Below are 26,527 nucleotides of genomic sequence, written 5' to 3'. Positions count from 1 at the left end.
TCAGCCTTCCAAGTAGCTGGAACTACAGGCGTGCGCTACCACGCCTGGCTCATTTTTTTTGATTTGTTGTAGAGATGAGGTCTCGCCTGGCTGCTTTTTCTTTGTTTTATTATGAAGATGTGGGGTACAATTCAGGGTTAGGTATACAAATGTTGATTATGCAGGTACCCTTGTTGATGAGGTATGCCCCTCCCTCCCCTAGAAGTTTCCCTCAGCTGCCAATCCCACCCCGCCCCCGACAGTTTCCCACTACTGCCAATCCCTTTCTTATAGTACTATTATTATTATTATTTTTATTTTTTGAGTTGGAGTCTCACTCTGTTGCCCAGACTGGAGTGCAGTGGCCGCTTCCGGCCACCGCAATCTCGACCTGCTGGGCTCCAGCGATCCTTCCGCCTCAGCCTTCCGAGTAGCCAGAATTACAGGCATGTGCTACCATGCCCGGCTGATTTTTTAAAAATTTATTTATTGTAGAGATGAGGTCTCGCTGCCCAGGCGGGTCTTGAACCCGCGGGCTCAGGCAATCCACTCACCTCAGCCTCCCAAAGGCGTAGGATTACAGGCTGAGCCACCGAGCCTGGCTCTTATAGTATTATAAGTAAATTATTGTTAACCGCCGGGCTTTCTTCTGGGATATCTTTTTCTTCTGTGAAATGTCCTCTTCTGGTTTAGGTATACTTTGTTCCTTTTCAGTAAGGATCACCTTAATGGGCTGTAGAGCTCACGTGTGGCTTAATCTGACCATGAACTCTGTAAAGAGGATGGCACATCTTGGGTGCTTTGCTCACCACAAACCATCGAGACCAGCTTAGGCACTCAATGAGCAGAGAATCAATATGGAAGTTTCAGCATCACTCTGTATTTTTAAGCATGTTCTGAATTTACAGAACTTCCCTGGAAAGTGTGGGAACTACCCACCCCAGAAGGATTGGGACCCAGCTAACGTACTTCCATTGGCATGGTGCTGCTCTTTGGTCAACAAGGTCCTTTTTCTGTGCCCAGCACAGTAGTAAGTCCTGGGAGGGGGCACAGAAGAAGTGAGATGATATGGCCACGCCCTCACAGTCACAGCAATAGGCATTCAGAGGCTAGAGAGGCCGCGTCCAGCTGGGTGACCACTGGGTTGTTGGAAATGCCCGTTGTGCCGGGTCTCATGCGCCAGCCTCAGCTCGAGGCCCTGGCAGAGATCACAGGCCATGTCAACACGCCCACCCCTCCCAGAGTGTCATGCAGCAGAGTCTCTGTGGGGAGACAAGACCATGGTGACTGCATTTCCCCCGGGAAGTGGGTCAAGTCCTGCCTACCCTGTGTACTTGCTCAGTTGGGACCTTGATGGAGTGATCAGCTTGGTCGTGGTTTGCCCCACACTGTCCAGATTTTAAATCGGAAAGTCCCAAGTCCCAGGGCCTCCTCAGTCCTGGGCAGACTGGGACAGTTGGTCACCCTAGTGGGGCCCTCCTGGTGTGTATCCTGTGTGAGGTGATCATTGGGTCAGGGTGGGCTCTTTGCAGCAAGCCTCCATGGTCCTGTTGGCCTCCTTCGTGGACCCTCTGAGCCCAGCTCCTGCAGGCTTCATGGGACAATGCGTGTTGAGTGTGGGGCTTGCCCTGTGTTGGCAAGTCTTGTTTGTCCTTCTTGTTGAAAACCATCTCCTCAGAGCCTGTAATCTGTGTGTCTTTACCAGCCCAGGAGCTTGGCAGACTTTGGTCTACAATTCCGAAGTTTGCGAGATGAGGGGAGGAAAAAGCGGAGACCGCAGAGAGTTCTTTTCAGTCGTCACCAGGCCTGGGCAAGTCCTTGATTTCTCTGGCTTCAGAGTTTTTTTTTTTTTTTTTTTTTTGAGTTGGAGTCTCACTCGGTTGCCCAGACTGGAGTGCAGTGGCCGCTCCCGGCCACCGCAGCCTCGACCTGCTGGGCTCCAGCGATCCTTCCGCCTCAGCCTTCCAAGTAGCTGGAATTACAGGCACGCGCTACCACGCCCGGCTGATTTTTTTTGATTTATTGTAGAGATGAAGTCTCGCTGCCTAGGCGGGTCTCGAACCCGCGGGCTCAGGCAATCCACTCACCTCAAGCCTCCCAAAGGCGCGGGATTACAGGCTGAGCCACCGAGCCCGGCGCTTCAGAGTTTAATGGGGATAAAAGTCTCAGGGGAGTTGTGACACTCAGGAAACTAAGTCTCTTTTTTTGTGAGGAGCCTCACTCTGTTGTCCAAACTGGAGTACAGTGGCATGCTCATGGCTACCGCAGCCTTGACTTACTGGGCTCAGGTGATCCTTCTACCCCAGCCTTCCGAGTAGCTGGAACCACAGGCATGTGCCACCACATCCAGTGAATTTTTTGATTGATTGTAGAGATGAGGTCTTGCCAAGTTGCCCAGGCTGGTCTTGAACCCATGGGCTCAGGCAGTCCTCTCGCCTCCGCCTCCCAGAGTGCTGGGATGACAGGTGTGAGCCTCTGCACCCAGCAAAAAATAAATCTCAAAGAGCTTTGTAAACCCCACTAAGAGGGGTCCTTGTGACATTGCCATGATGCCTGTTTCCCTCCAGAAAAAATGGAGCTGCCTTCACTACGCGGCGCTTGGAGGCTCTGAGGACCTGTGTCGGGCATTCATCCACGCAGGAGGCTGCACCAATGTGGCTGATCATGTAAGTGTGGGGACCCGAGTTGAAGGTGGTTCTCATTGCAAGGCCTTCCATGGCCATATTGTTGAAGCACAGCAGAGAGAAGTGGGAACCTCGAACCCTGAGGTTGTGGTAGGGGCCAGAACTAGGGAAGCTAACTGCACTTAGGAGAGGCGAATAGCGTTCTGGCTAGAACAGGACCAGACACCAAGCCTGCACTTCCTCCAGATGGAATTACCCACTTGTGTTCTCTGCTCATGCATTCATTGGGTCTTAGTGATAGTCTTTTCTTTTCTTTTTCTTTTTGAGTCGGAGTCTCACTCTGTTGCCCAGGCTGCAGTGCAGTGGCATGCTCCTGGCCACTGCAGCCTCCACCTGCTGGGCTCAGGCGATCCTTTCACCTCAACCTTCCAAGTAGCTGGAACTACAGGTGTGCGCCACCACACCTGGCTCATTTTTTGATTTATTGTAGAGACAAGGTCTCTCCAAGTTGCCCAGGCTGGTCTCGAACCCCTGGGCTCAGGCAATCCTCTCACCTTGGCCTCCCAAAGTGCTGAGATTACAGGCTTGAGCCACCACACCCGGTCTGTAATAGTCTTTTCTATTATCAGTCTAGCCACTTTATTTTTTTCCTGTTGTGATTATTTGGTAGACATACAGGAACAGTATAATTCTGTGGTTAAGGCACAGACTTTGGTGTTAGACAGTCTGGCTGTGAGCCATGGCACTACACACTGAATAACCTTGGGCAAGTTGCTTTGATTGTCGTGGGCCTGTTTCCTTCCTTGTAGATACTATTATTATTCTCATTATATAAATGAGGAAATATCTATTGTTTAAATCAGAAAGGGAGGCCAGGCGCAATGGCTTATGCCTGTAATCCCAGCACTTTGGGAAGCCGAGGCAAGAGGATTGTCTAAATTCAGGGGTTTGAGACCAGCCCGGGCAACTTGGCAAGACCTCGTCTCTACAAGAAAAATTAGTCAGGCATGGTGGTGCACGCCTGTAGTTCCACTTACTTGGAAGGCTGAGGTGGAAGGATCACCTGAGCCCAGCAGGTCGAGGCTGCAGTGGTTGCGAGTATGTCACTGCACTCTAGCATGGCAACAGAATGAGACTTTTGGCTCAAAAAACCCCCAAAAAACTCACAACTAAAATAAGTACTATATTTAAAATTATTGTAAAAATAGCACAACATAGTTCATTGGAATATAGAGGGGAAAAAGAAGGGGATCCTTAATCCCCAAACCCTAGTGAAACAATGACTTTTCTTTATTCCCTCCCAGATTTCTCCCACATGTATAGTATCAGCCCCAGTTAGAAAGAATCCAGGCTAAGGCAGAATTCTGGAAAGGAGGATGCTTACATGTTTTTTCCCATCAAGATGCCAGCTGTATTAGCGAGGTGCTGTATGTAGCTTGCGCCTGTAATCCCAGCTTCTTGGGAGGCTGAAGTGGGAGAACTGCTTGAAGCCAGGAGTTGGAGATCGGCCTGAGCAACATAGTGAGACACCCCCACTCCCTGCAAAAAAAAAAAAAAAAGACCAGAATCCTGGTTCTAGTCCAGGAGTCTGCCCTGTGACATCGCTTTCCTGTTGCCCGTGTTTCATGCTCATGTTTAGGGTCCAGTGACCACATCACGTTTTACTCAGCAGGTCCCCAATGGTTGGATATTTAAGTTGGTTCTGATTTTGCCACTGTGAATGATGATTTCGGGAACTTCTTTATGACATCTCACTTTTTCTTTCTTTTGCATTATGTTTAGATTCCCCAAACAGGACTTCTGGGCCAGGTGGCAAAAACATCTGTATGATTCTTGATATAAGTTGTCTAATTGCTTTCCAGAAAGGTCAGACCAAATAACCCCTAATAATTTATGTGACCTTTCATCAATATCAGGTGTTGTAGTTACATGATTTTTTGTTATTTTACTTTGAATGTCTTTGATGACTAGTGCTCTTTTTCCACTAGTTCACTTTTCCTGTGGAAGTTCATGTTACAAATTATTTCTTCAGATCCTTTGTTTACATCGGTGGATTTTGTTTTTGTGCAAAAACCAGTTTCTTTGAGGCCACTGCCCATTCACCTTCACATATCGGTCTGTGCTCTGCATCAGGAAGCAGCTCCTCCCCAGACACCATCTCAGCCAGCGCCTTAGTCTTGGGCTTCCCAGCCTCCAGAACCACAAGATATAAACAAGCTGCCCCGTTTAGGACGTTTTGCAACAGCAGCCTGAAGTGACTCAGACAAGTAATTTTGTCAATTAAAAAAAAATGTAAGATTTAATGTAATCACTGTAATTAATGCTTTAATTAGTTAATGTATGTTATGTACAGATCAATTTGAAGATAATTAAGTGACATATGTCTTTCTATATATTCAAATATTAACTTAGATCTTCTAGCAAAGTTAAACTCTAAACATGTATTAAAGAAAGAAACTGGCTGGGCATGGTGCCTCATGCCTGTAATCCCAGCACTTTGGGAGGTTGAGGCGGGAGGGTCACTTGAACCCAGGAGTTCAAGACTAGCCAAGGCAACATAGTGAGACCTTGTCTCTACAAAAAAAAAAATGAGCTGGGTGTAGTGGCACGGTCTTGTAGTCCCAGCTACTCAGGAGGCTGAGATGGAGGGATCACCTGAGCCCAGGAGATTGAGGCTGTGGTGAACTGTGATCCTGCCTGTGCACTCCAGCCTGGGCAACAGAGTGAGACCCCCAACTCAAAAAAAAAAAGAAAGCATAAAAGGAAGATTAGAAAATGATAAAAATCATCTATATTTCTTTCTTCTTATACTGCCCCAAATATTATTATTTTTTTTGAGTTGGAGTCTCACTCTGTCACCCAGACTGGAGTGCAGTGGCCGCTCCCGGCCACTGCAGCCTCGACCTCCTGGGCTCCGATGATCCTTCCGCCTCAGCCTTCCAAGTAGCTGGAACGACAGGCACGCGCTACCACGCCCGGCTAGTTTTTGATTTATTGTAGAGATGAGGTCTCGCCAAGTTGCCCAGGTGGGTCTCAGACCTGCAGGCTCAGGCAATCCACTCACCTTGGATGTCTTGCCATTTCTTTGATCTTATTTTATATTCCTTAGTGATGTTATCAAGCTTTTGGTTTGTCTTGAATTTACCCATTTCTAATTGTATCCTTCATAGATACTCTATATATTTTGATTGTCACTGTCAAAATATATATTCAGAATGTCTTTTGAAACTTTTACAGGTCATATCGTATAGGCATTTAATACAGGGAGTTGAATGGTATTTTTATTGTCTATGTGACTTTATTCTACTAGGGCTTTTTTGGTGGGAGGAGGTGTCTCAGTACATTTTGTGTTGCTATAACCGAATATCAGAAACTGGGCAATTTATAAAGAATAGGGGTTTACAACTGGGCACGGTGGCTCAAACCTGTAATCCCAGCACTTTGGGAGGCTGAGGTGGGAGGATTGCTTGAGCATAGTAGTTCAAGACCAGCCTGGGCAACATAGTGAGGTCTTATCTCTACAGAAAAAAAAAAAGCCAGGTGTGGTGGTACACACCTATAACCCCAGCTACTTGGGAGACTGAAGCAGAAGGGTTACCTGAGCCCAGGAGGTTGAGACTGTGGTGATACTCCAGCTGGGGGGACAGAGTGAGAACCCAACTCAAAAAAAAAAAAAATCTTATTTAGCTCACAGTTCTGGGGCAAGGAATTCTGAGAACATGGTGTCAACATCTGGTGAGGGCCTTGCCACTGTGTCATGACATGGTGGGAAGCGTGACTTGGTGAGACAGAGCAAGTATTGCTAGCCAGGTCTCCGTCTCCTTATAAAGCTACTAATCCCCATGGAATAGGACCATCCTGATAATATTATCTAGTCCTAATTACCTTCCAAAACCCCTGTCTCCATTCAGCGTGAATTTGGGAATTAAGTTGCCAACACATAGAATTTAGGGGAGGTAAGTTTTAACCCCCAGTCAACTTGCCTACAAATAATTGTTAGACTACTCTAATATTGATAAACCTCTCCCCTCTACTGGCCTAAACTAGCCATGGCAATAGTGGATATTCTTGTATGTGCTTATGTTCTGTTCTATAACCCTTTCATAACTTGATTTGTGAGGGTGTTTTTCCACAAAAAGTATCAGTCTCTAACTTCAGCTTTATTGGCTTTGTACTATTCCACAGGATGTGTCATTATGTCACTTGGATGGGGGGATGCTGTGGCTGTCTCTCGACTTTGTCATTTAATCAGGGATCAGCAGGAGACCTGTGGGGATGGTGTGTTCCACCCTTGGGAAGGGTTAGACTTGGAGTGAGGGCTCTTTTCTGATCCCAGCTGGCGTTCTTATTCCTTAATTTTCTACAAAAATAGTTACCAGGCACCTACCTAGGTGCTGGGGGTAGGAGCATTGGGGGTGAGTAGAAAATCCAATAAGACATGGTTCCTATTAGCTATGTGTCCTTGGCAGGTCACTTAAGTTTTCTGGACTTCAGCTGGGCTCGGTGGCTCAGCCTGTAATCCCAGCACTTTGGGAGGCTGAGGTGAGTGGATTGCCTGAGCCCGCGGGTTCGAGACCTGCCTGGGCAGTGAGACCTCATCTCTACAATAAATCAACAATTAGCCGGGCGTGGTAGTGTGCGCCTGTAGTTCCAGCTACTTGGAAGGCTGAGGCGGAAGGATCGCCGGAGCCCAGCAGGTCGAGGCTGCGGTGGCCGGGAGCGGCCACTGCACTCCAGTCTGGGTGACAGAGTGAGACTCCAACTCAAAAAAAAAAAGTTGTCTGGACTTCGATGTTTCTGTTTGTAAGATGTACTAATCAGAAATGCATCCCTGTATACTTTCTAGGTTGGACATGTGGATTACGTCAGATATCAGAGGGTCTTGCAGTGTTGCTGGAAGGGACTTTGGCAAACCTCCCTTGCTAGACGAAGAGTGGCAGGGAAGGGGAATGACTAGCCCAGGATCACAAAGTAAATTCCTGACATAGCAGAGTCTCACCCTTGGGTCTGCAGATCTGCTGCCTCCTAGCCCTCCCCTTGAGGATCAGTACCGGATTCCAGAAACTCAGGCTTTGGGCCTGTAAATGCCTCAGGCCACTCATATCGTCCCAAGAAGCCCAAAGAGCCAAACCCAGAAGCACTGCACCCCTCCCTATGCCTGTCCCTAGCACCACCCTGCAGGGGGCAGTCCTGGGAGGGACCCATCAACTTATGTGTGCTATCTCACCCCACAGCAGGGCGCCTCCCCTCTGCACCTTGCCGTGAGGCACAACTTCCCTGCCGTGGTCCAGCTCTTTATCAACTCCCACAGTGACTTGGACGCCACAGACAATGTAAGTGGGTCGGAGACCCTGGGGGCCCCAGGGAGCCTTTGGGCACCCTCCGAGGCTGGCAGGGCTTGGCTGTGGCCTGCTGGTCTAGTCCAAAGTTGAGGATTTGCTTTTTTTAGCTTTTAAAGTGCTATTTGAATATTTGTTGAAAATAACATTTTATTAACCACTCCTCTATTTTTAATGTTTTGGTTGTTGCCACTTTTTTGCCATGATATGTAACACTACAGTGAACGTCTTTTTACATTTCCCCTTTTCCTTTCATTACTTTCTTTCCTTAGGGAAAATTCCCAGGGCAGGGGTGACTGGACAGCCTTGTGTAAAAAGAGGCCTCTGAGTCCTGAAGCTGTGATCAGTAAGGAGCCCTTTTGTTTTATCTTTTTGCATTGGAGTCTCACTGTTACCTAGGCTGGATTGCAGTGGCACGCTTGCGGCCACCGCAGCCTCGACCTGCTGGGCATAGGTGCTCCTCCTACCTCAGTCTTCCAAGTAGCTAGAAGTATAGGTGCACGCCACCACACCTGGCTAGTTTTTTGACTTATTGCAGAGATGTGTTCTTGCCAAGTTGCCCAGGCTGGTCTCGAATCCGTGGACTCAGACAGTTCTCTCGCCTCTGCCTCCCAAAGTGCTGGGATGACAGGTGTGAGCCACTGCTCCAAACAGGAGCCCTTTTAAATCCTGTCCTTACAATTTACCCCAACTGTGGAACACTCTGGGCCAGCAGGGGCACAGAACACAACCAGTGGGAGTGGAAAACAGGTTGATAGAATTTATCACATACCCTTAAAATGATCTGCATTTGCACTGCTGGGAACCGCGTCTTAGGAAGTTTATTAAAAGCTCATGCACAGAGATATTAACTGCAGTGTTGCGTCTCAGTCTTCAGTTTGAAAATGGCTCACACTTTTTTTTAAAAATTGGAGTCTCACTCTGTTGCCCAGGCTGGAGTGTAGTGGCATGATCACATCCACCTCAGTGTCTACCTGCTGGGCTCAGGTGATCCCTCTGCCTCAACCTTCCAAGTAGCTGGAACTATGTGCACTACCATACCTGGCTATTTTTTTTTATTGTAGAGATGAGGTCTCGCCAAGTTGCCCAGGCTGTTCTTGAACCCGTGGGCTCAGGCAAACCCGTCACCTTGGCCTCCCAAACTGCTGGGATAACAGGCTTGAGCCACTGTGCCTGGCCGTCACATCTTTAATAATAGGGAAGTGGTTTGGTAAATTGTGGAACGGACATGAATAGGCTCCTAAGGAGTTATCAAAAGTGGTGTGTTATTTATTTATTTTTATCTTAAAGCTGTGGGGTACAATTCAAGGTTAAGTATAGGTCATTCTGTAGGTAAAGTTTGGGCCTCCCTTTGGCGCCCCCCTTCACCTGGTTTCAGATCAGGTGCCTTTATTGATGAGGTGGGCCACCCCCCACAGTTTCCCACCACTCATAATCCCTTTCTTAGAGTGTTATGATAATTGTTCAGGGTCCACTTATGAGTGAGAACAGGTGGCACTCAGTTCTTTGTTTCTGTGACAGATCACTTGGTATTATAGAGTCTGAGTCCATCCAAGTTGCTGTGAAGTTTACAATAAAAGTGGTATTTATCAGAGTTTATAATCCATGAGGAGTGTTTATTTGGCAGAAAAATAAGATGTAAATTATCTATCCATGATGTTCTCAAATATGTAAAACCAACACACTAAAAACATTCTGCGTTAAAGAAAAGACTAGAAGGAAGATACGAGGATCACTGTGGGGTTGACATGGTGGTGAGCTAGGGAGTGTTTTTTCTCTTCTTTCTACCTTTTGTTTTCGCTAAGTTTTCTCTGGCAAGGATGGTGTTAATTATGGTTAAACCCAGCCTCCCCCCCCACTTCTTAGAGAAACTTTATTAAGGCCCACCTGGAGTGCCCCAACTGGGTCTTGACCTGGCTCTGAGCAGCAGGCCACCCCACCCGCCTTTCTGTTCACTGTTCCCTTCGCTTCTTCCTCAGAGGCAGCAGACGCCTCTCCACCTGGCGGCCGAGCATGCCTGGCAGGATGCAGCAGAGATGCTCCTTGTCGCTGGGGCTGACTTGAACCTGAGAGATAAGGTGCCTCCGCCTACAACCAATCTCCCTTCAAGCTTTTGAAATCCTCTTCCCTACTCCTTACTCCTCCCTACTTCCTACTTCCTCTCAGGCTGTTCGAGGACTCCCATCCTTTATATAACAGGTCAAACGCAGCCTCCTCCGGGAAGCCTTCTCGACCTTCCACCACCTCCCCTCTCTCTGCGGAAGTTCCCCAGCCTTGGCCTACCTCTCTCCTGGTCTCACCTGTGATTTGGTTGTTTTGTGACTCATGGACCCCAACAGACTGTAGTCTTCTTGAGTCACCTGATGGGAGTAGAAAAATATATCATTATTCCACAATCCCTACATGCAGAATTTGGGGGAAACTTCCCAGCTCATCGTGTCTCTGGGCAGGGGCTGCTTCCTCAGCTGCGAGAGGTCTCAGCGGAACTGAAGACTCAGTGTGAGGCTGGGATGTCACAAGCTCACGAGGGGAAGGGCACTTGCACCCGTGACTCAGCCTTGGGGTAGGATGGGGTAGAGTTGGGGCCAGGATAAGGTCCTGAGGCTGGACCTGGGAGGGAGCTCCCTGCTTTGAGCTGGGCCCCAGGGCAGCTGGCCAGATGCAAAGAGGAGCTTGCCACTTCACCGTGGGTCCCTGGAGGTGCCTGTCTGGGGCCAAGCCTGGTGGCCTGTAGGAAGGTGGGCAAAAGTGACATGATGAATGCAAGTGCCTTCTCTGGGCTCTGGTTTCTTTATCTAAAAAATGAGTGGTGACCCCTGTCTCACAGGCGATGTGGAAGAGTGAATGAGGCTGAATTTCACAAACCCTGAAGCTCCCTAAGTTCTAACGAAATCGGAGAGGAGGTTGTTGGGATTGTGCGTTGTTATTGCCTTACTCGTGCCTTTTCCATATCCCCGTCATGCCCAGAACACATTTCTGCTGTCCATTGTGGACTACTGGAAACATCTTCCTTTGGGCAAGGGGGTTTGTCCTCATTGCTAGAGCCACTCTGTGTACCTCCTGTAGAAACACTGGCTTCCCTTCTTGCCTCTTAATTTCAGCAAGGAAAAACTGCCCTTGCTGTGGCCGCCCGCAGCAACCACGTCAGCCTGGTGGACATGATCATAAAAGCTGATCGTTTCTACAGATGGAAGAAGGTATGGAGACCCCGTGCTTGATCTCTCTGTGTTGGAAAGGGAGTGGCCTTTGCTTTGGGTGGAGCTGGCTTTGAACCCCTGCTCTGACCAATTCTGGGGGGCCCTTGGTCTCCGAGTAGGGGATAATTCCCAGCGTGTATACCACCATGGTTGTTTGTGAGGCTCTGGAGATGAGAGAGCATCCAGACACGCCAAAACAAGGTGGACTAAGGTCTATGCCAGTTAGAGATACTACTCGACTTTGCTGTAACAACTGGCTGGTGAATGCATGAATGCATGCATGTGTGAATGCCTATGTGCTTGCGTGAATAATGTTATGGCAGTTGGATTCACCTCACCTTGGAATGTTTGGTTCTTGCAACTTTCCGAGCCAGAAGAAAAGTTGGGATTGATTAGCAATGTCTGCTGTGTACATAGGTGAGAAGATTGGCAGAATGTAAGGCCATGCATTTTCTGTTCCAGTCAGCAAATGGGGATGGGGAATTTTTGCTTTTATATACAGAAAATACATTTTTCATTTACTTCATTTTCTTTTCTTTTTTTTTTGGAGTTGGAGTCTCACTCTATTGCTCAGGCTGGAGTGCGATGACACACTCATGGCCACCCCAGCATCGACCTGCTGGGCTCCGGAGAGCCTTCCACCTCATCCTTCCAAGTAGCCAGAACTATAGGCGTGTGCTACCATGCCCAGCTAATTTTTTGATTTATTGTGGAGACAAGGTCTCACCATGTCACCTGGGCTGGTCTTGAACCCGCAGGCTCAGGCAATCCTCTTGCCTCTGGTGCTGGGGTTACAGGCTTGAGCCACCGTGCCTGGCCTACTTCATTTTCAGTATTAAAAAAGGCTGCCTCTGACTTGCAATGGTTTGACTTACCATTTTACTGCTTTACAGGGGTGCAGAAGTGATACACATTCATTAGAAACCGTACTTTGAGTACCCATGTGGCCATGCTGTTTTTCACTTTCAGTATAGTACTCAATGAATTGCATGAGACATCCAACACTTTAATACAGTAGGCTTATGTTAGATGATTTTGCTCAACCGTAGGCTGATGTAAGTGTTCTGAGCACGTTTAAGATAGGCCAGGCTGAGCTACGAGCAGGTCAGGTGTATTAAATAGGTTTTCCAATTATGATACCTTTATCAGGATGTAACCCCACGGTAAGTTGAGGCGCATCGGTATGAAATCTGTAAAGTTACAAATTAAAAAATTGAGTGTTTCTTAAACCTTTACATTCATGTTATAAATTTTACTGTTCTATTTATAAAACTATTACATTTTAACAATCACTTTCCAGGAAGCCTTTTGATGAATGTTGGAGCCCATTTAGCATCTTGCTGGAGTGCAGTGGCACGCTCACAGCCAGCTCTTGACCTGCTGGACTCAGGTGATCTTCTGCCTCAGCCTTCCAAGTAGCTGGCACTACAGGCAGGCGCTGCCATGCCCGGATAAATTTTTTGATTTGTTGGAGGTGAGGTCTTGCCAAGTTGCCTAGGCTGGTCTCAAACCTGTGGGCTCAGGCAGTCTTCTCACCTTGGCCTCCCAAAGTGCTGGGATTATAGGTGTGAGCCACCGTGCCTGGCCTACTTTAAACATTTTAAACTGAATTAATAAATTTAATATAATAGATTTTCTTTCTGAGCACTTCAAATGCTTCCTAAATTTTTAAATTATCTTTGTAAATCCATTAAATAAAATCTATAAATAATCTCAAATATATTAAACATCCCAATGTGGTTTACAAGCTGAGTAAACTTCTTTTATATCTCTTAAATAAAAATCACTGTTTCAAAATCAATTGATTGGTAAATGTCATTAGGAATCATAAGATATGCTAGATAGACACACTGATATGCTAGATTCTCTTGAACATTACAACCACTTTACCCATGACAGATTACTCCTAAATATAATCCAAAAATGTTAATACCAAGGACTTGACTAACTGACTCCTCTCTGTGCTTAATACTAAACCACTTCAGGCTTTCTAGGTCTTTACCACTGAGTCAGTGACTACATGTTAGAATCACAAATCTCCTCTCTGTGCCCTGATACTGATTAAGTTAGACTCTTTGAGGTGGGTGGGGGCAAGGCATCAGCAGTTCTTTTTTTTTTTTGAGTTGGAGTCTCACTCTGTCGCCACCCAGGCTGGAGTGCAGTGTCATGCTCATGGCCACCGCAGCCTCGACCTGCTGGGCTCAGGCGATCCTTCCACCTCAGCCTTCCAAGTAGTTGGAATCACAGGCATGCGCCACCACACCCGGCGAATTTTTTGATTTACTGTAGAGACGAGGTCTCACCATGTTGCTCAGGCTGGTCTCGAACCCCTGAGCTCAGGCACTCCTCTTTCCTCTGCCTCCCAAAGTGCTGGGATTACAGGCGTGAGCCAGTGTGGCCAGGTGAAATCAGTAGTTCTTAAAGCTTCCAGATTATCTCAGTGAACAGATGAGGCCGAGACCTCTGTTCCAAGGGACCAGCTTTTAGCACCCTAGGTGAGAACCAGGCTTTGACTCACAGTGACTGGCCAGAGACAGTTGACCAGCATGGAAAATTTGGAGTTGCTGATGCCAAGGTCTTTTTTTCACCCTGAGCTTTTTAACCACCAGAACGCTACATCCATTTTCTTTAGTGGGGCTTAGGCTTTTTGGGCTTACTTTATACTGTTACATAATTCTTGTGTAACCTCTAGCTTTATCACCTGCTTTGCATGGAAAGAGTTCTGTGATTCTACTCTTTACTACTTGTTGGGATTCAGCAAGCGTGATTCTTGGCCTGCCTGGTTTTGGCCAAGATTAGACATCTGACCAAGGAGCTTGGAAAGGCTTCCTGAAAGTGGCTTGTGGGTGACCTTTTGACTATGACAAAGGGATTGAGGGGCAGGGAGGTGGGGAGAGAAATTCCCAGTGGAAGAACAGTGGGAGAGACTTTGGTTCCAGAAGTCAAGGCAAGGCATGGAGTCAGAAACTTGGATACCAAGCCCCAGCTGCCAGCTCCAGTTCCCAGGCTCCCCGGCAGAGGTGGTAGTTGGGTACAAGGGCTTTTGGCCCTGCATTGCCCTGCCCAGGTTCACAAGGAAGGGCTTCAGCACTTTTTGGATCTCCCTACAGGACCACCTCTCATGCAAGGACCCCAGCGGCCTCCCTGGGAAGAGCCTGACCTTTAAGCAGGACCATCGGCAGGAAACACAGCAGCTGCGCTCTGTGCTGTGGCAGCTGGCCTCCAGCCATCTGCGGCCTCATGAGTGGAAGAAGCTGGCGTGTTCCTGGGAGTTCACTGAAGCCCATGTCTGTGCCATTGAGCAACAGTGGACAGGTACCATCTTGCCCACTCCCGCCCCAGAGCAACCCGCAGGCAGAGGGGGAGGGCACCTGAGGTGTGCCCCGTTTTCTGTGCAGCTGGGGAAAGAGCCCGTGCGAGCTGCAGCTGGGCCATGCGCTGCGTCCGGCATGCCTTGTGCTCTGTGACCCCTCCTGGCCTTGCGCTCTGCCGCTCCCTCTCCATCCACCTGTGAATTCCACATTCTTCACAAATCAGACCGAACGGTACACAGTAAACTGAAGGCATTCCCAGGAAAAAGAAGGGGGCCCGCTGTTGCCACAATTATTTGACATCCATTTGGAAATGCTGGCCCTCGTGCTAAGGCATGGAAAAGAACTGAAACAAGGAACGTAAACATTGGAAAGGAAGACGGAGAATTATTAATTTTAGATGGTGTAATTATATACACAGGAAGTCCAGAAGAATCCATGGAAAAAAAACCTTAGAATAAAATAATTCAACAAAATGGTTAAATATGTAAAATATAAGAACACTGTAGTATTTCTGTATGCCATAAATGGGCAAACTATATATAGAATATCTTAAGAGATTCCATCTACAAATGAGTAAAATAATAGAAGTTAGTGGAACTATAAAAGAAAACTTGGGTACATGGAATGATATTCTGTATTTTGGCAATTATTACATGGATTACAGTTTTTCAATTTTTTTTTTGAGTTGAAATTTTTTTTTTTTTTTTTTTGAGTTTCTGTCCCCCAGACTGGAGTGCAGTGGCCGCTCCCGGCCACCGCAGCCTCGACCTGCTGGGTTCCGGCGATCCTTCCGCCTCAGCCTTCCAAGTAGCTGGAACTACAGGCGTGCGCTACCACGCCCGGCTGATTTTTGACTCATTGTAGAGATGAGATCTCACCTGCCCAGGCAGGTCTCGACCCCACGGGCTCAGGCAATCCACTCACCTCAGCCTCCCAAAGGCGTGGGATTACAGGCTGAGCCACCGAGCCCGGCAGTTTTTCAATTTTTTGATGCAGTTTTAGTCAAATTGAAATAAGAGATTTTTGAAACTTGACTGAAGGATTCTATAGTTTTCCCAAAAGAATAAACAGGGAATGCATAAATAAATATTCTGAGGGGAAAAAAAAGACCCAAAACTAACCCAGTCAGACCCAACCTTGTATAGCGCTAGAATAATTAGCATAAAGAAATATCTGACACAAAAATATGCAAGTTGATCAGTGGATACAGCAAAAGAACACAAAAGTAAACTCTGTTTCAGATAAGAACTTTCAGATATGATAAAGGAGCACTTGTCAATTACAGGGGTGGGGCAAAGACTTGTTAATAAATGTTGTCGGTAGGAATAAGGGCATAGAATGGAACTCAGTTTCCTGGACTTAGATCCTGGTCTTGCTTCTTAGAAGACTGGTGTCATGTGGCAAGTTATCCTCTTTTTCTGTGCCTTAGCTTTCTCACCTGTAAGATGGGGATAATAATATTACTTGCCTCATTAAGTTGTTCTGATGATTATATTAGTTTTTTCTTTTTCAAAAAACACAGAAAGCTTCCAGGACAAGGCCTGTCACATAGTAAGCCCTCAATACGTGTCACAATAATAAATGCCACCACCATTTAAAAACATGCTGTTCAGGCTGGGCTCGGTGGCTCAACCTGTAATCTCAGCACTTTGGGAGGCCGAGGTGAGTGGATTGCCTGAGCCCGCAGGTTCGAGACCCGCCTGGGCAACTTGGCGAGACCTCATCTCTGCAATACATCAAAAAATTAGCCGGGTGTGGTAGCGCGCGCCTGTAATTCCAGCTACTTGGAAGGCTGAGGTGGAAGGATCGCCGGAGCCCAGCAGGTCAAGGCTGCGGTGGCCGGGAGCGGGCACTGCACTCCAGTCTGGGCGACTGAGTAAGACTCCAACTCAAAAAAAAACAAACAAAAAACATGCTGTTCAGACAACTGGGTCAAACAAAACTGCTGCCACATGCAGCGGGGCACCATGAGGAAGTGTCTGCTGAGAACCCAGAGGAAGTCAGAGGCAGTGAACAGACTGACCTGGACCCAGTAGTCATGGCTAAGCATCTATCTGCTTCCCCCACAGGGAGGGCTGACCTAGTCACAAGGCTTAGCAGCACGTTAACCCTCACCACCAGACGTTGAGTAGTGTGAGCAATTATTTTCCAAACATGGTTGTATGTTGGAATCACCTGGGAAGCTCTAAAACCATTAAATGTGCCCAGACTCAAGTACATCAGGGGCTAGGGTGGGCCCTAGGTGTCTGTGTTTTCTGATGCTTCCCAGGTATTTCCAATGAGCGGCTAAGGCTGAGCACCACTGGTACAGGGGAAAGAATGCGGCCAGCTCTGGCTCTGACTCAACTGCTTTTCCCCTCTGTGAAACAGGGCCCCTAGCATGCGAGCTATATCAAGAGATGAAGTGTACAATTGTGTGCATCATGGTACCACAGCAATGAATGTTAATTCTTTCTCTCTCCAAAGAGATGCCAGCAGGGTGTGTGGTGGGTGGTCGGGAGAAGGCCTGGGCCTGGGGAGGTCCTAGGGACGTTGACAAGACCCCACCCCGTCTGAGAGGCTGCTCCACCTCCCCATCTCTGGGCTGAGCTCTGCTGGAGCCCAGAGAAGGGCCTGGTGCGGCCCTCAGCCTCTTTCCCACCAGGGGGTGTCCAGGAGGCAGCCTGCTGAGCTCCTCCCCCCTCCTCCTCTCTCTCCTCAACATCCTCAGGCACCAGGAGCTACCAGGAGCACGGCCACCGGATGTTGCTCATCTGGCTGCACGGTGTGGTCATGGCTGGTGAGAACCCCAGCAGAGCACTGTTTGAGGGCCTCGTGACCATCGGCAGGAGGGACCTGGCTGGTAAGGGGTGCTCTGTCAGGCTGCGACTCAGGGGCTGTGTGGCCCCCGCTGGAATGCACAGGCCCCTCCACAAGCTGCTCAGACCAGAATGCTATGATGCTGGCTCTGGACCTTCCTGATTCCTAGTCCCAGCCCTGCCTCCTCTTTGCAGGCAGCAGAGCCCTGGGAAGACCACAGTTCTTCCTGGCCCTAGTGTCTCCGTCAGCGCAAGGAGGGTGTTGGCCCAAATTGGACCCTGTGATCTTCACAGCCCCCGAGCACACTGTAATCTTTTTCTCATGGGTGCCTTGATTTTCTTGCCCCAGTTTGGAATGAGGCTGGAATAGTCTTCAGACTTCATTTTCACAAACATGAAGACATAGGAGCCAAGACTGGCTTAACAGGAGTTGAACCAATCAGATCTGGTCAAATAAAACTTACGAAGCTATCATAAACTATTTGAGTGTGCAAATCCCAAAAGCCTGATTTGGGGTTCAGAGCATTTTTGTGGAACCATCAGGCAAGTAGAATAGAAATTTCTAGTACTAATCCATCATTTAAAAAAATGACAGACAGCTTTCTTTTTATTTTTTGAGTCAGAGTCTCATTCTGTCACAGGCTGGAGTGCAGAGGCGTGTTCATGGCCACTGCAGCCTTGACCTGCTGGGCTCAAGTGATCCTTCCACCTCAGCCTTCCAAGTAGCTGGAACCACAAGCGTGTGCCATCATGCCCAGCTAATTTTTTGATTTTTATTGTAGAAGCGAGGTCTTGCCAAGTTGTCTGGGCTGGTCTCGAATCCCTGGACTCAGGCTATCCTCTCACCTCCACCTCCCAAAGTGCTGGGATTACAAGTGTGAGCCACTGCGCCTGGCTGACAAAACTTTAAAACACTGCAATATTCGTTGACATGGTACATGATGGAGCAACCACAGGATGGGGTATTAGCAGTTACTGGTAGTTGTGAAGGCTCTGTTACCCATGAGGCAACAAGGAAAACATTTATAGCTTGTTATTGAGGGAAAATGGAAAGCCCCGGCATAGTGATAGTGGCCAACCCACAGCTGCTACAGGCAAGGTGGGAAAGCAAAGAGTCATCTCAGGATAGAGGAATTAGGGAAGCCTTTTTTTCTTTCAAAATGTTTTTTTTTTTTAGAAAGCAGGATTTATTGAGAGGAAAGAAAAGCTGCCACAGTGGGAGGGGACCCAAAGGGGTTGCCATCTCTTTTTTTTATAATGTGAAATGTATATGTATTTCTTTTTTAGAGAGATGGTCTCACTATGTTGCCCAGGCTGGTCTCGAACTCCTGGCTTCAAGCAATCCTCCTGCCTTGGCCTCCCAAAGTGCTGGGATTACAGGAATGAGCTACTACATTCAGCCCCAAATGTTCTTAAATATAGTTGGTGCATCTCCTTTTAACACAAGCTCTGGCAGGCAATTAAAATATAAAACCAGACTTCTGACTGGGTGCAGTGGTTCATGCCTGTAATTCCAGTATTTTGGGAGGCCAGAGCGAGAGCATTGCCTGAGCCCAGGAGTTTGAGACCAGGCTGGGCAACATGGCGAGATCTTGTCTCTATAATAAATTAAAGAATTAGCCAGGCATGGTGGTGCATGCCTGTAGTCCCAGCTGCTTGAGAGGCTGAAGTGAAAGGATTGCCTGAGCCCAGTAGGTTGAGGCTACAGTAGCCACGAGGGTGCCACTGCACTCCAGCCTGAATGTCAGAGTGACTTCGACTCACAACAAAACCCAGAAAAGCCTAGCCTTCTGCTGCGTGCAGTGGTGCACATGTAGTCCCAGCTACTCAGAAGGGTGGGGGTGGGGTATGGGGAGGGAGCGATCATTTGAACCCAGGAATTTGAGATAATTTAGGCAACAGTGAGACCCAGTCTCTCTCTCTCTCTCTTTTTTTTTTTTTTGAGTTGCCCAGGCTCAGTGCAGTGGCATGCTCAAGGCTGCCACAGTCTCAACCTGCTGGACTCAGGCAATCCTTCCACCTCAATTTTCCAAGTAGTTGGAATTACAGGTGCCTGGCTAATTTTTTGATGTATTGTAGAGACGAGGTCTTGCCAAGTCGCCCAGGCTGGACTTGAACCCTTGGGCTCAGGCAATCCTCTTGCCTCTGCTTCCCAAAGTGCTAGGATTACAGCATGAGCTGCAGACCCATTCTTTTTAAAAAACAAAAAACAAGCCAGCCCTTTGAAGCAGAGGTTAGGTGATGTGAGGCAATAAGATTCTTGTCTTTTGCAGAAAGTATCAGGAAGAAAGCAAAGGCAGACCCGAGTGCTTCTAGGAGATGCACAGCGATGTAACCAGAGGGACTGGACCTTCAGACACGTGGGACCTCAGAGCATGGCGCCACCTGAACAGAAGATGACCACTATTTAAAGGCTTAAAAAAAAATCACTGCCAACAGACCTTCAGCTGCTTCTACTGAAATACAATTGTGCAGAGACCAGCAGGCATATGTTTGTATAGTAATCTTTTCATGAGGATGGGTCCAGGGGCCTGTTTCAGGTGTTCTGGCTAATCTGCCTGGTCCTTTGCAGCTCTCAGCTCACTTTTGCCTTCATCATCGTGGAGCCTCACAACTTTCCCTGAAGACGCAAGGGTCATCTTTATGGATAGGACACTAAGGCCCAGGGAGAGGAAGCAGCCTGCCCGGGCCCCATGGCTAATAAGGTAGTGGGGTCGGGTGCCACTCTGACCTGGCAGGAGGGCTCCATTCATCATATATAGAATGGTCTGCTCTTAACTTATTTACTGGTTTTCAAGAATGCCATGCTTACTCCACAACTGCTTCTATTTACAAGCTGATTTGTATACTTTGATAGTTCTGGAAGGCACAAGCTCTCATTTTTACCTCTTGTTTTATAATTTTTAAACATTTTAAAACTTCTTATTTTGAAATCATTTCAAACTTACAAAAAAAGCTGCAGAAATAGTTTCAGACTTACAAAAAAAGCTGCAGAAATAGTACAAAGAATTTCCAAATACTCTTCATGTAGCTTCCCCAAATATTAGCTTCTTACATAACTGCAGTATAATTTTTTTCATTTCTTTCCTTTTCCTTTTCATTTTTTTCAAGACAGGGTCTTGCTCTGTCCTGGGCTCAAGTGATCCTTCTGCCTCAGTCTTCCAAGTAGCTAGGACTACAGGCACGCACCACCAAGCCCGGCTAATTTTTTGATTTTTTTGGTAGAGATGAGGTCTCACTATGCTGTCCAGGATGGTCTCAAACTCCTGGGCTCAAGCGATCCTCTCACCTCAGCCTCCCAAAGTGTTGGGATTACAGACATGAGCCACCATGCCCTGCCTAGTATAATTTTCAAAGTCATAAAATTAATGTTGATACTATTTACTAGTCCTTAGACCTTAATCTGATTTTGTCAAATGAGCCAGTCATGTCCCTCTTTTGAACCAGGATCCATCCAGGATCACAGATTGCATATCGTTGCCCTTCTCATTTTTGACAGCTCACACCCAGGGTCACCTCTCAGGAGCACTATGCAGTAGAACTTTCTCTAGTCATGGAAATGCTCCATTTTCTGCACTGTACAGCACAGTAGCGACCAGCCTCCTGTGGCTATTTAGCACTTGGAGCGTGATGAGTGTGGTTGAGGAGCTCAATTTTTAGTCTCCTTTAGTACTCCTTATTTGAAATTCCAGAGCTTTGGTTCAAGATGGCTGACTTAGAAGCAATAGTGGGCACACCCTCTCTCGTGGAGTTGTCAGAGTGAATGAACACTAGCTCTTTGGGTGGATTGTCTGAGGAGACGTGCTGCAGTTCAACAGAGAAGTGATGGGAACCACAGAAAGTGGGGGAGAGCTAGGCTGGGCAGCCTGCAGAGCTGGCTCTGATATGGAGCTGGGAGAAGATTCTTTCCTTTTTTTTGAGTTGGAGTCTCACTCTGTCATCCCAGCCTCAACCTACGGGGCTCCAGCAATCCTTCCGCCTCAGCCTTCCAAGTAGTCGGAACTGCAGGCGTGTACTACCACACCTGGCTAATTTTTGATTTATTGTCTCACCAAGTTGCCCGGGCTGGACTTGAACCTACGGGCTCAGGTAGTCCACTCGCCTCGGCCTCCCACAGTGCTGGGATTACAAGCTGAGCCACTGAGCCCAGCCGGGAGAGGATTTTTAATGTGGGGAAGGGGTAAGTGCATGCAAACCTAGTCAGAGGAGAGCCTCATCAAACTGCACCCTCCCACCTGCAGTCAGATCAAGGAGCTGCTCAGAGTCTGAATAGAGGCACCACCGCTTAGGCCCACATGGAACCCAGTGGGCTCTTCTTCCCTGAGCAGTCTGGTGCACACCCCCAGGACAGATATTGCAGCCATGGAAGGAAGGAACCAGTGGACAACACACACTGCGGTCCCCCTAGCTCTTCTGCTTCCTGCCAAACAATCCTCGCCTGCTTTGGAGACAGGCCCCTACTGCACTTGGCCCACGCCGCCTGAACAGTGCTGCTGCAGCTTGAATCCCAAAGGCTGCCAGCTTTCAGGGGTCACTGATAGGCCTCCTGCATCCACTTCTTCTGCGGCCTTCAGCCCTGTCACATGCAGGTCAGAGATGGAATGGAGAGGTGGTATACCTCCTCAGCTTTTGCCAGGCTGGGCCTCCCTGCTTCCATGGAAGTCCCCCTGCGTGGCACAGCTGCCCTGCCCTCGCCTGAACACCGAATGCACCATGCCTGTGGCTCAGTGTTCCACTGAGGATTCAACTTCCAAAGGCACTGCTGGCCCTTCCCAGCCTATGCCCATGTTGCTTGTGGGTTAAAGAGAGAAAGCGGAGGTAGAGCGCTAAGTGAAGCCTATTGGCTGTATGCAACATATACCACATATCCACAATGGGAAAAAATCCCCATCCCAACAATAGCACATGCAAAAAAAAAAAAAAGAGAGAGAGAGTGAGAGAGTCAGCTCCTCCAGATGAGAAGGAACCAGTGCAAGAATTCTGGCAATACCAAAGCAAGAGTGTTTTATCACCTCCAAAGGATCGCATCAGCTCTCCAGCAATAAATCCTAACCAGAATGAAATGTCCAAAATGATAGATATAGAATGCAAAATATGGAGGGGAAACTCAACAAAATCCAAGAGAAAGTTGAAATCCAAAACAAAGAGGCCAAAAAGTAATCCCAGAATTGAGAGAGGATATGGCCATACTAAGAAAGAACAAAATGGAACCTTTGAGATCGAAGAATTCACTTCAGGAATTGCAAAATACAGTCACAAGCCTTCATAACAGACTAGATCAAACAGAAGAAAGCATTTCTGAGCTTGAAAACCAATTCTTCTAATTCAACCAAGTCAGGAAAAATGTAAAGGATTAAAAAAATGAATGAAACCTTCAAGAAATAAGGGATTTTGTAAAGATACTAAATCTGTGACTGATTGGCATTCCTGAGAGAGAAAAACGAATGGAAAAAAATCTGGAAAAAATGGTTGACGGCACAATCCAAGAAGACTTCCTCAATTTTGTAAGAAGTCAACATGCTGATACAAGAAATTCAGAGAACTACTGTGAGATATTATGTAAGATGACTACCCCAAGGCACATAGTCATCAGACTATCTAAAGTCAATGCAAAAACAAAAGAAAGATGCTTCCTAACACAAAAGCAGATGTAAGCACATAGCCCAAGGACCCTATAAAGCAACCATATGACCAACTACAACGCTAACAGCACGAGCTACTAGCTAACAGCACTACAACAGGAACAAAAACCCACATGCCATGTTAACCTTGAATGTCAATAGCATAAATACCCCACTTAAAAGACATGGAATGGAAAATTGGATTTTAAAAAATACCAATTCCACTGCTGTCTTCAGGAGACCCATCTTACATCTAATGATACCCAAAGGCTAAAGCTGAAGGGATGGAGTAAGATCTACCATGCAAATGGAAAATAAAAAAGAGCAGGAGCTGCTTTTGTATCAGATGAAATAGACTTTAAACCAGTAGCAGTAAAAAAGAATAGTGAAAGGCATTACATAATGATAAAGAGTTCAATTCAACAAGAAGTCTTAACTATCCTAAATAAATATGCACCTAACACTGGAGCACCCTGGTTTATAAAACAATACTAGACTTAAGTGAAGGCTTAGACAGTTCCACAATGCTAGTGGGGGATTTCAACACCCCACTGACAGTATTAGGCAGATCATTGATGCAGAAAGCGAAGAAATCCTGGACTTAATTTCAAGACTTGGTCAACTGCATCTAATAGACATCTACAGAATACTCCACCAACAACTATAGTATATATATATTCTTATCTGCACATGTAACATGTACTAAGATCAACCACATGCTCGGTCATAAAGCTAGTCTCAGTAAATTCCAAAAAGCCAAAATCATACTAACCATCTTCTCAGACCACAGCAGAATAAAAAATAGAAATCAATAACAAGAAGAATTCTCAAAACCACACAAATACAGGGAAACTAAACAACTTGCTCCAAAATGATTTTTGGGTAAACAATGAAGTCAAGACAGAAATAAAAACAATTCGTTGAAACAAATAAAAGTAGAGACACAACATACAAAGACATTCAGATACAACATAAAGACATAAAACCTCTCGAATGCCACAAAAACAGTATTATGAGGAAGGTTTATAGTGCTAAATGACAACATCAAGAAGATAGAAGGTCTCAAACAACCTACAATGCATCTAAAGGAACTGATAAGAATTAACTAAACTCAGCCGGGCTCGGTGGCTCAGCCTGTAATCCCACGCCTTCGGAGGCTGGAGTGAGTGGATTGCCTGAGCCCGTGGGTTCAAGACCAGCCTCGGCAACTTGGCGAGACCCTATCTCTACAACAAATCAAAAAATTAGCCAGGCATGGTAGCGCATGCCTGTAATTCCGGCTACCCGGAAGGCTGAGGCGGAAGGATCGCTGGAGCCCAGCAGGTGGAGGCTGATGTGGCCGGGAGCGGCCATTGCACTCCAGTCTGGGTGATAGAGTGAGACTTCAACTCAAAAAAAAAAAAAAAAAAAAAAAAAGAACTAAACTCAAAGCTAGCAGAAGAAAATAAGAAAATCAGAGTAGAACTAAATGAAATTGAAGTGAAATAAACCATACAAAGGATCACTGAAACAAAAAGTTGGTTCTTTGATAGGATAAACAGTATTGATAGCCCACTGGTCAAATTAACGGAGAAAGAGAGAGGGGCAGGGGGAGATCTCCAAATAAGCACAATCAGAAGTGACATTACAACCAATCCCACAGAAATACAAGTGATTCTGAGACTACTTTAAACTTCTCTATACATGTAAACTAGAAAATCTAGAGAAAAAGGATATTCTTTGAAAGACACAACCTCCCGAGATTGAAACAGAAAGAAACTGAAGCCCTGAACTGACCAATAATGTGTCACAAAATTGAATCAGTAGTGAAACAACCTACCGACCAAAAAAAGCACTGAACCAGACAGATTCACAGTTGAATTTTACTAGACATCCAAGGAAGAGCTAGTACTAATCCTAATGAAATGTTTCCAAACAATCCAGAAGGAGGGACTCCTCCCTAACTCATTCTATGAAGCCAGTTATCATCTTGATACCAAAAAATGGAAAGGCTACAACAAAGAAAACTATCAGCTAATATCCCTGATGAACACAGATGCAAAAATTCTCATCAAAACACACAAGCTGCATCCAACAGTATATCAAAGGATCATTCACAGTGATTAAGTGGGCTTTATTCCTACAAGCCATGTATGGTTCAACAGATGCAAATCAATAATGTGATGTACTACATAAGCAGAATTAAAAACAAGAACCACATGGTCATCTCAATAGATTCAGAAAAAGCATTTGGTAAAATCCAACACTCCTTCATGATAAAAATCCTCAACTACCTAAGCAAAGAAGAAACATGCCTCAAAATAATAAGAGGCATATATGACAAACTTATAGCTAACAGCATACTGAGTGGGCACAAGGTGCAAGAAATTCCCCTAAGAACAAGAATAAAATGAGGATGTCCTCTCTGACCTTTCCTATTTCACATAGAACTGGAAGTCCTAGCTAGAGCAGTCAGGCAAGAGAAAGAAAGAAAGGCATCCGAACAGGAAAGAGGAAGTAAAAGTATCTCTCTTTGGTAGATGATACGATTCTATATCTAGAAAACACTAAAGATTCCACCAAAAGACTCCTAGACCTGATAAGTGACTTCTGAAAAGTCTCAGGATACAAAATCAATGTTCAAAAATCAGTAGCATTTCTGTATACCAACTGTGTTCAAGCTGAGAACCAAATCAAGAACACAGTCCCATTTACAAGAGCCACATACAAAAATAAAATACCTGGAAATACATCTATCCAGTCAAGCAGGTAAAAGATCTCTACAATGAGAACAACAAGACACTGCTGAAGAACTAAGATACGACATGAATGGGTAAACATTCCATATGTGTGAACTAGAAGAATAAATATGGTCAAAATGTCCAGAGCAACCTGCAGATTCAGTATAATCCCTATCAAACTACCAGTGTCAGTTTTCAAAAAATTAGAAAAAACAATTCTTATATTCATATGGAAACAAAAAAGAGCCTGAATAGCCAGAGCAAACATAAACAAAACAAAAAACAAAGCCAGAGGCACCACATTACTGAACTTCAAACTTTACTACAGGGCTACAGTAACCAAAACAGCATGGTAGAAAAACAGACAAATGGACTAATGGAATAGAATAGAGAAACTTGAAATAAAGTCACTCACCTACGACCAACTGATCTTTGACAAAAGTTGACAAAAATAAGTATTGGGGGAAATAGCACCCCATTCAATAAATGGTGCTGGGGAAACTGGCTAACTATACTCAGAGGTATGAAGCTGGGCCCTCCCTCTCAACACATACAAGAATTAACTCAAGATGGATTAATGACTAAAAGGTAAGATACCCCTCACAGTATAAAAAATCCTAGAAGATCACCTAGGAAACACTTCTGGAGATTGACCAAGTCCTCAAAAGCAAATGCAGCAAAAACAAAAATTGACAAGTGGAACCTAATTAAACTAAAGATCTGCCCAGCAAAATAAACTATCAACTATATAAATGGACAACCTACAGAATAGGAGAAAATATTTGCAAACTATACATCCAACCTAAGGCTAATAACCAGAATCCAGAGAATGCAAATGAATCAACAAGAAAAAAACAACACCATTAAAAAGTGTGCAAAGCCGGGCTCGGTGGCTCAGCCTGTAATCCTGCACTTTGGGAGGCTGAGGTGAGTGG

At 46.2% G+C, this 26,527-nt stretch overlaps 1 protein-coding gene across 1 annotated transcript in view; it reads left to right on the top strand.

Annotated features, from left to right (window-relative positions):
* Nucleotides 1-20,033, top strand: part of ANKDD1A (ankyrin repeat and death domain containing 1A) — a 41,046-nt gene extending 21,013 nt beyond the window's left edge. Inside the window, exons 8-14 of the mRNA XM_008073116.2 lie at nucleotides 2,547-2,645; nucleotides 7,838-7,936; nucleotides 9,922-10,020; nucleotides 11,044-11,139; nucleotides 14,250-14,454; nucleotides 17,164-17,295; nucleotides 19,525-20,033. Of these exons, the coding sequence (XP_008071307.2) occupies nucleotides 2,547-2,645; nucleotides 7,838-7,936; nucleotides 9,922-10,020; nucleotides 11,044-11,139; nucleotides 14,250-14,454; nucleotides 17,164-17,295; nucleotides 19,525-19,586 (792 nt within the window). The 3' untranslated portion in view covers nucleotides 19,587-20,033. The remainder of the gene's footprint in view (nucleotides 1-2,546; nucleotides 2,646-7,837; nucleotides 7,937-9,921; nucleotides 10,021-11,043; nucleotides 11,140-14,249; nucleotides 14,455-17,163; nucleotides 17,296-19,524) is intronic.
* The last annotated feature ends 6,494 nt before the right edge of the window (nucleotides 20,034-26,527 follow it).

This window comes from Carlito syrichta, unplaced genomic scaffold (genome assembly GCF_000164805.1).
Source record: "Carlito syrichta isolate Samal-C Ts95f unplaced genomic scaffold, Tarsius_syrichta-2.0.1 Scaffold315650, whole genome shotgun sequence".
NCBI classification, from domain to species: Eukaryota; Metazoa; Chordata; class Mammalia; order Primates; family Tarsiidae; genus Carlito; species Carlito syrichta.
This window is presented reverse-complemented; position numbering and strand designations above follow the sequence as displayed.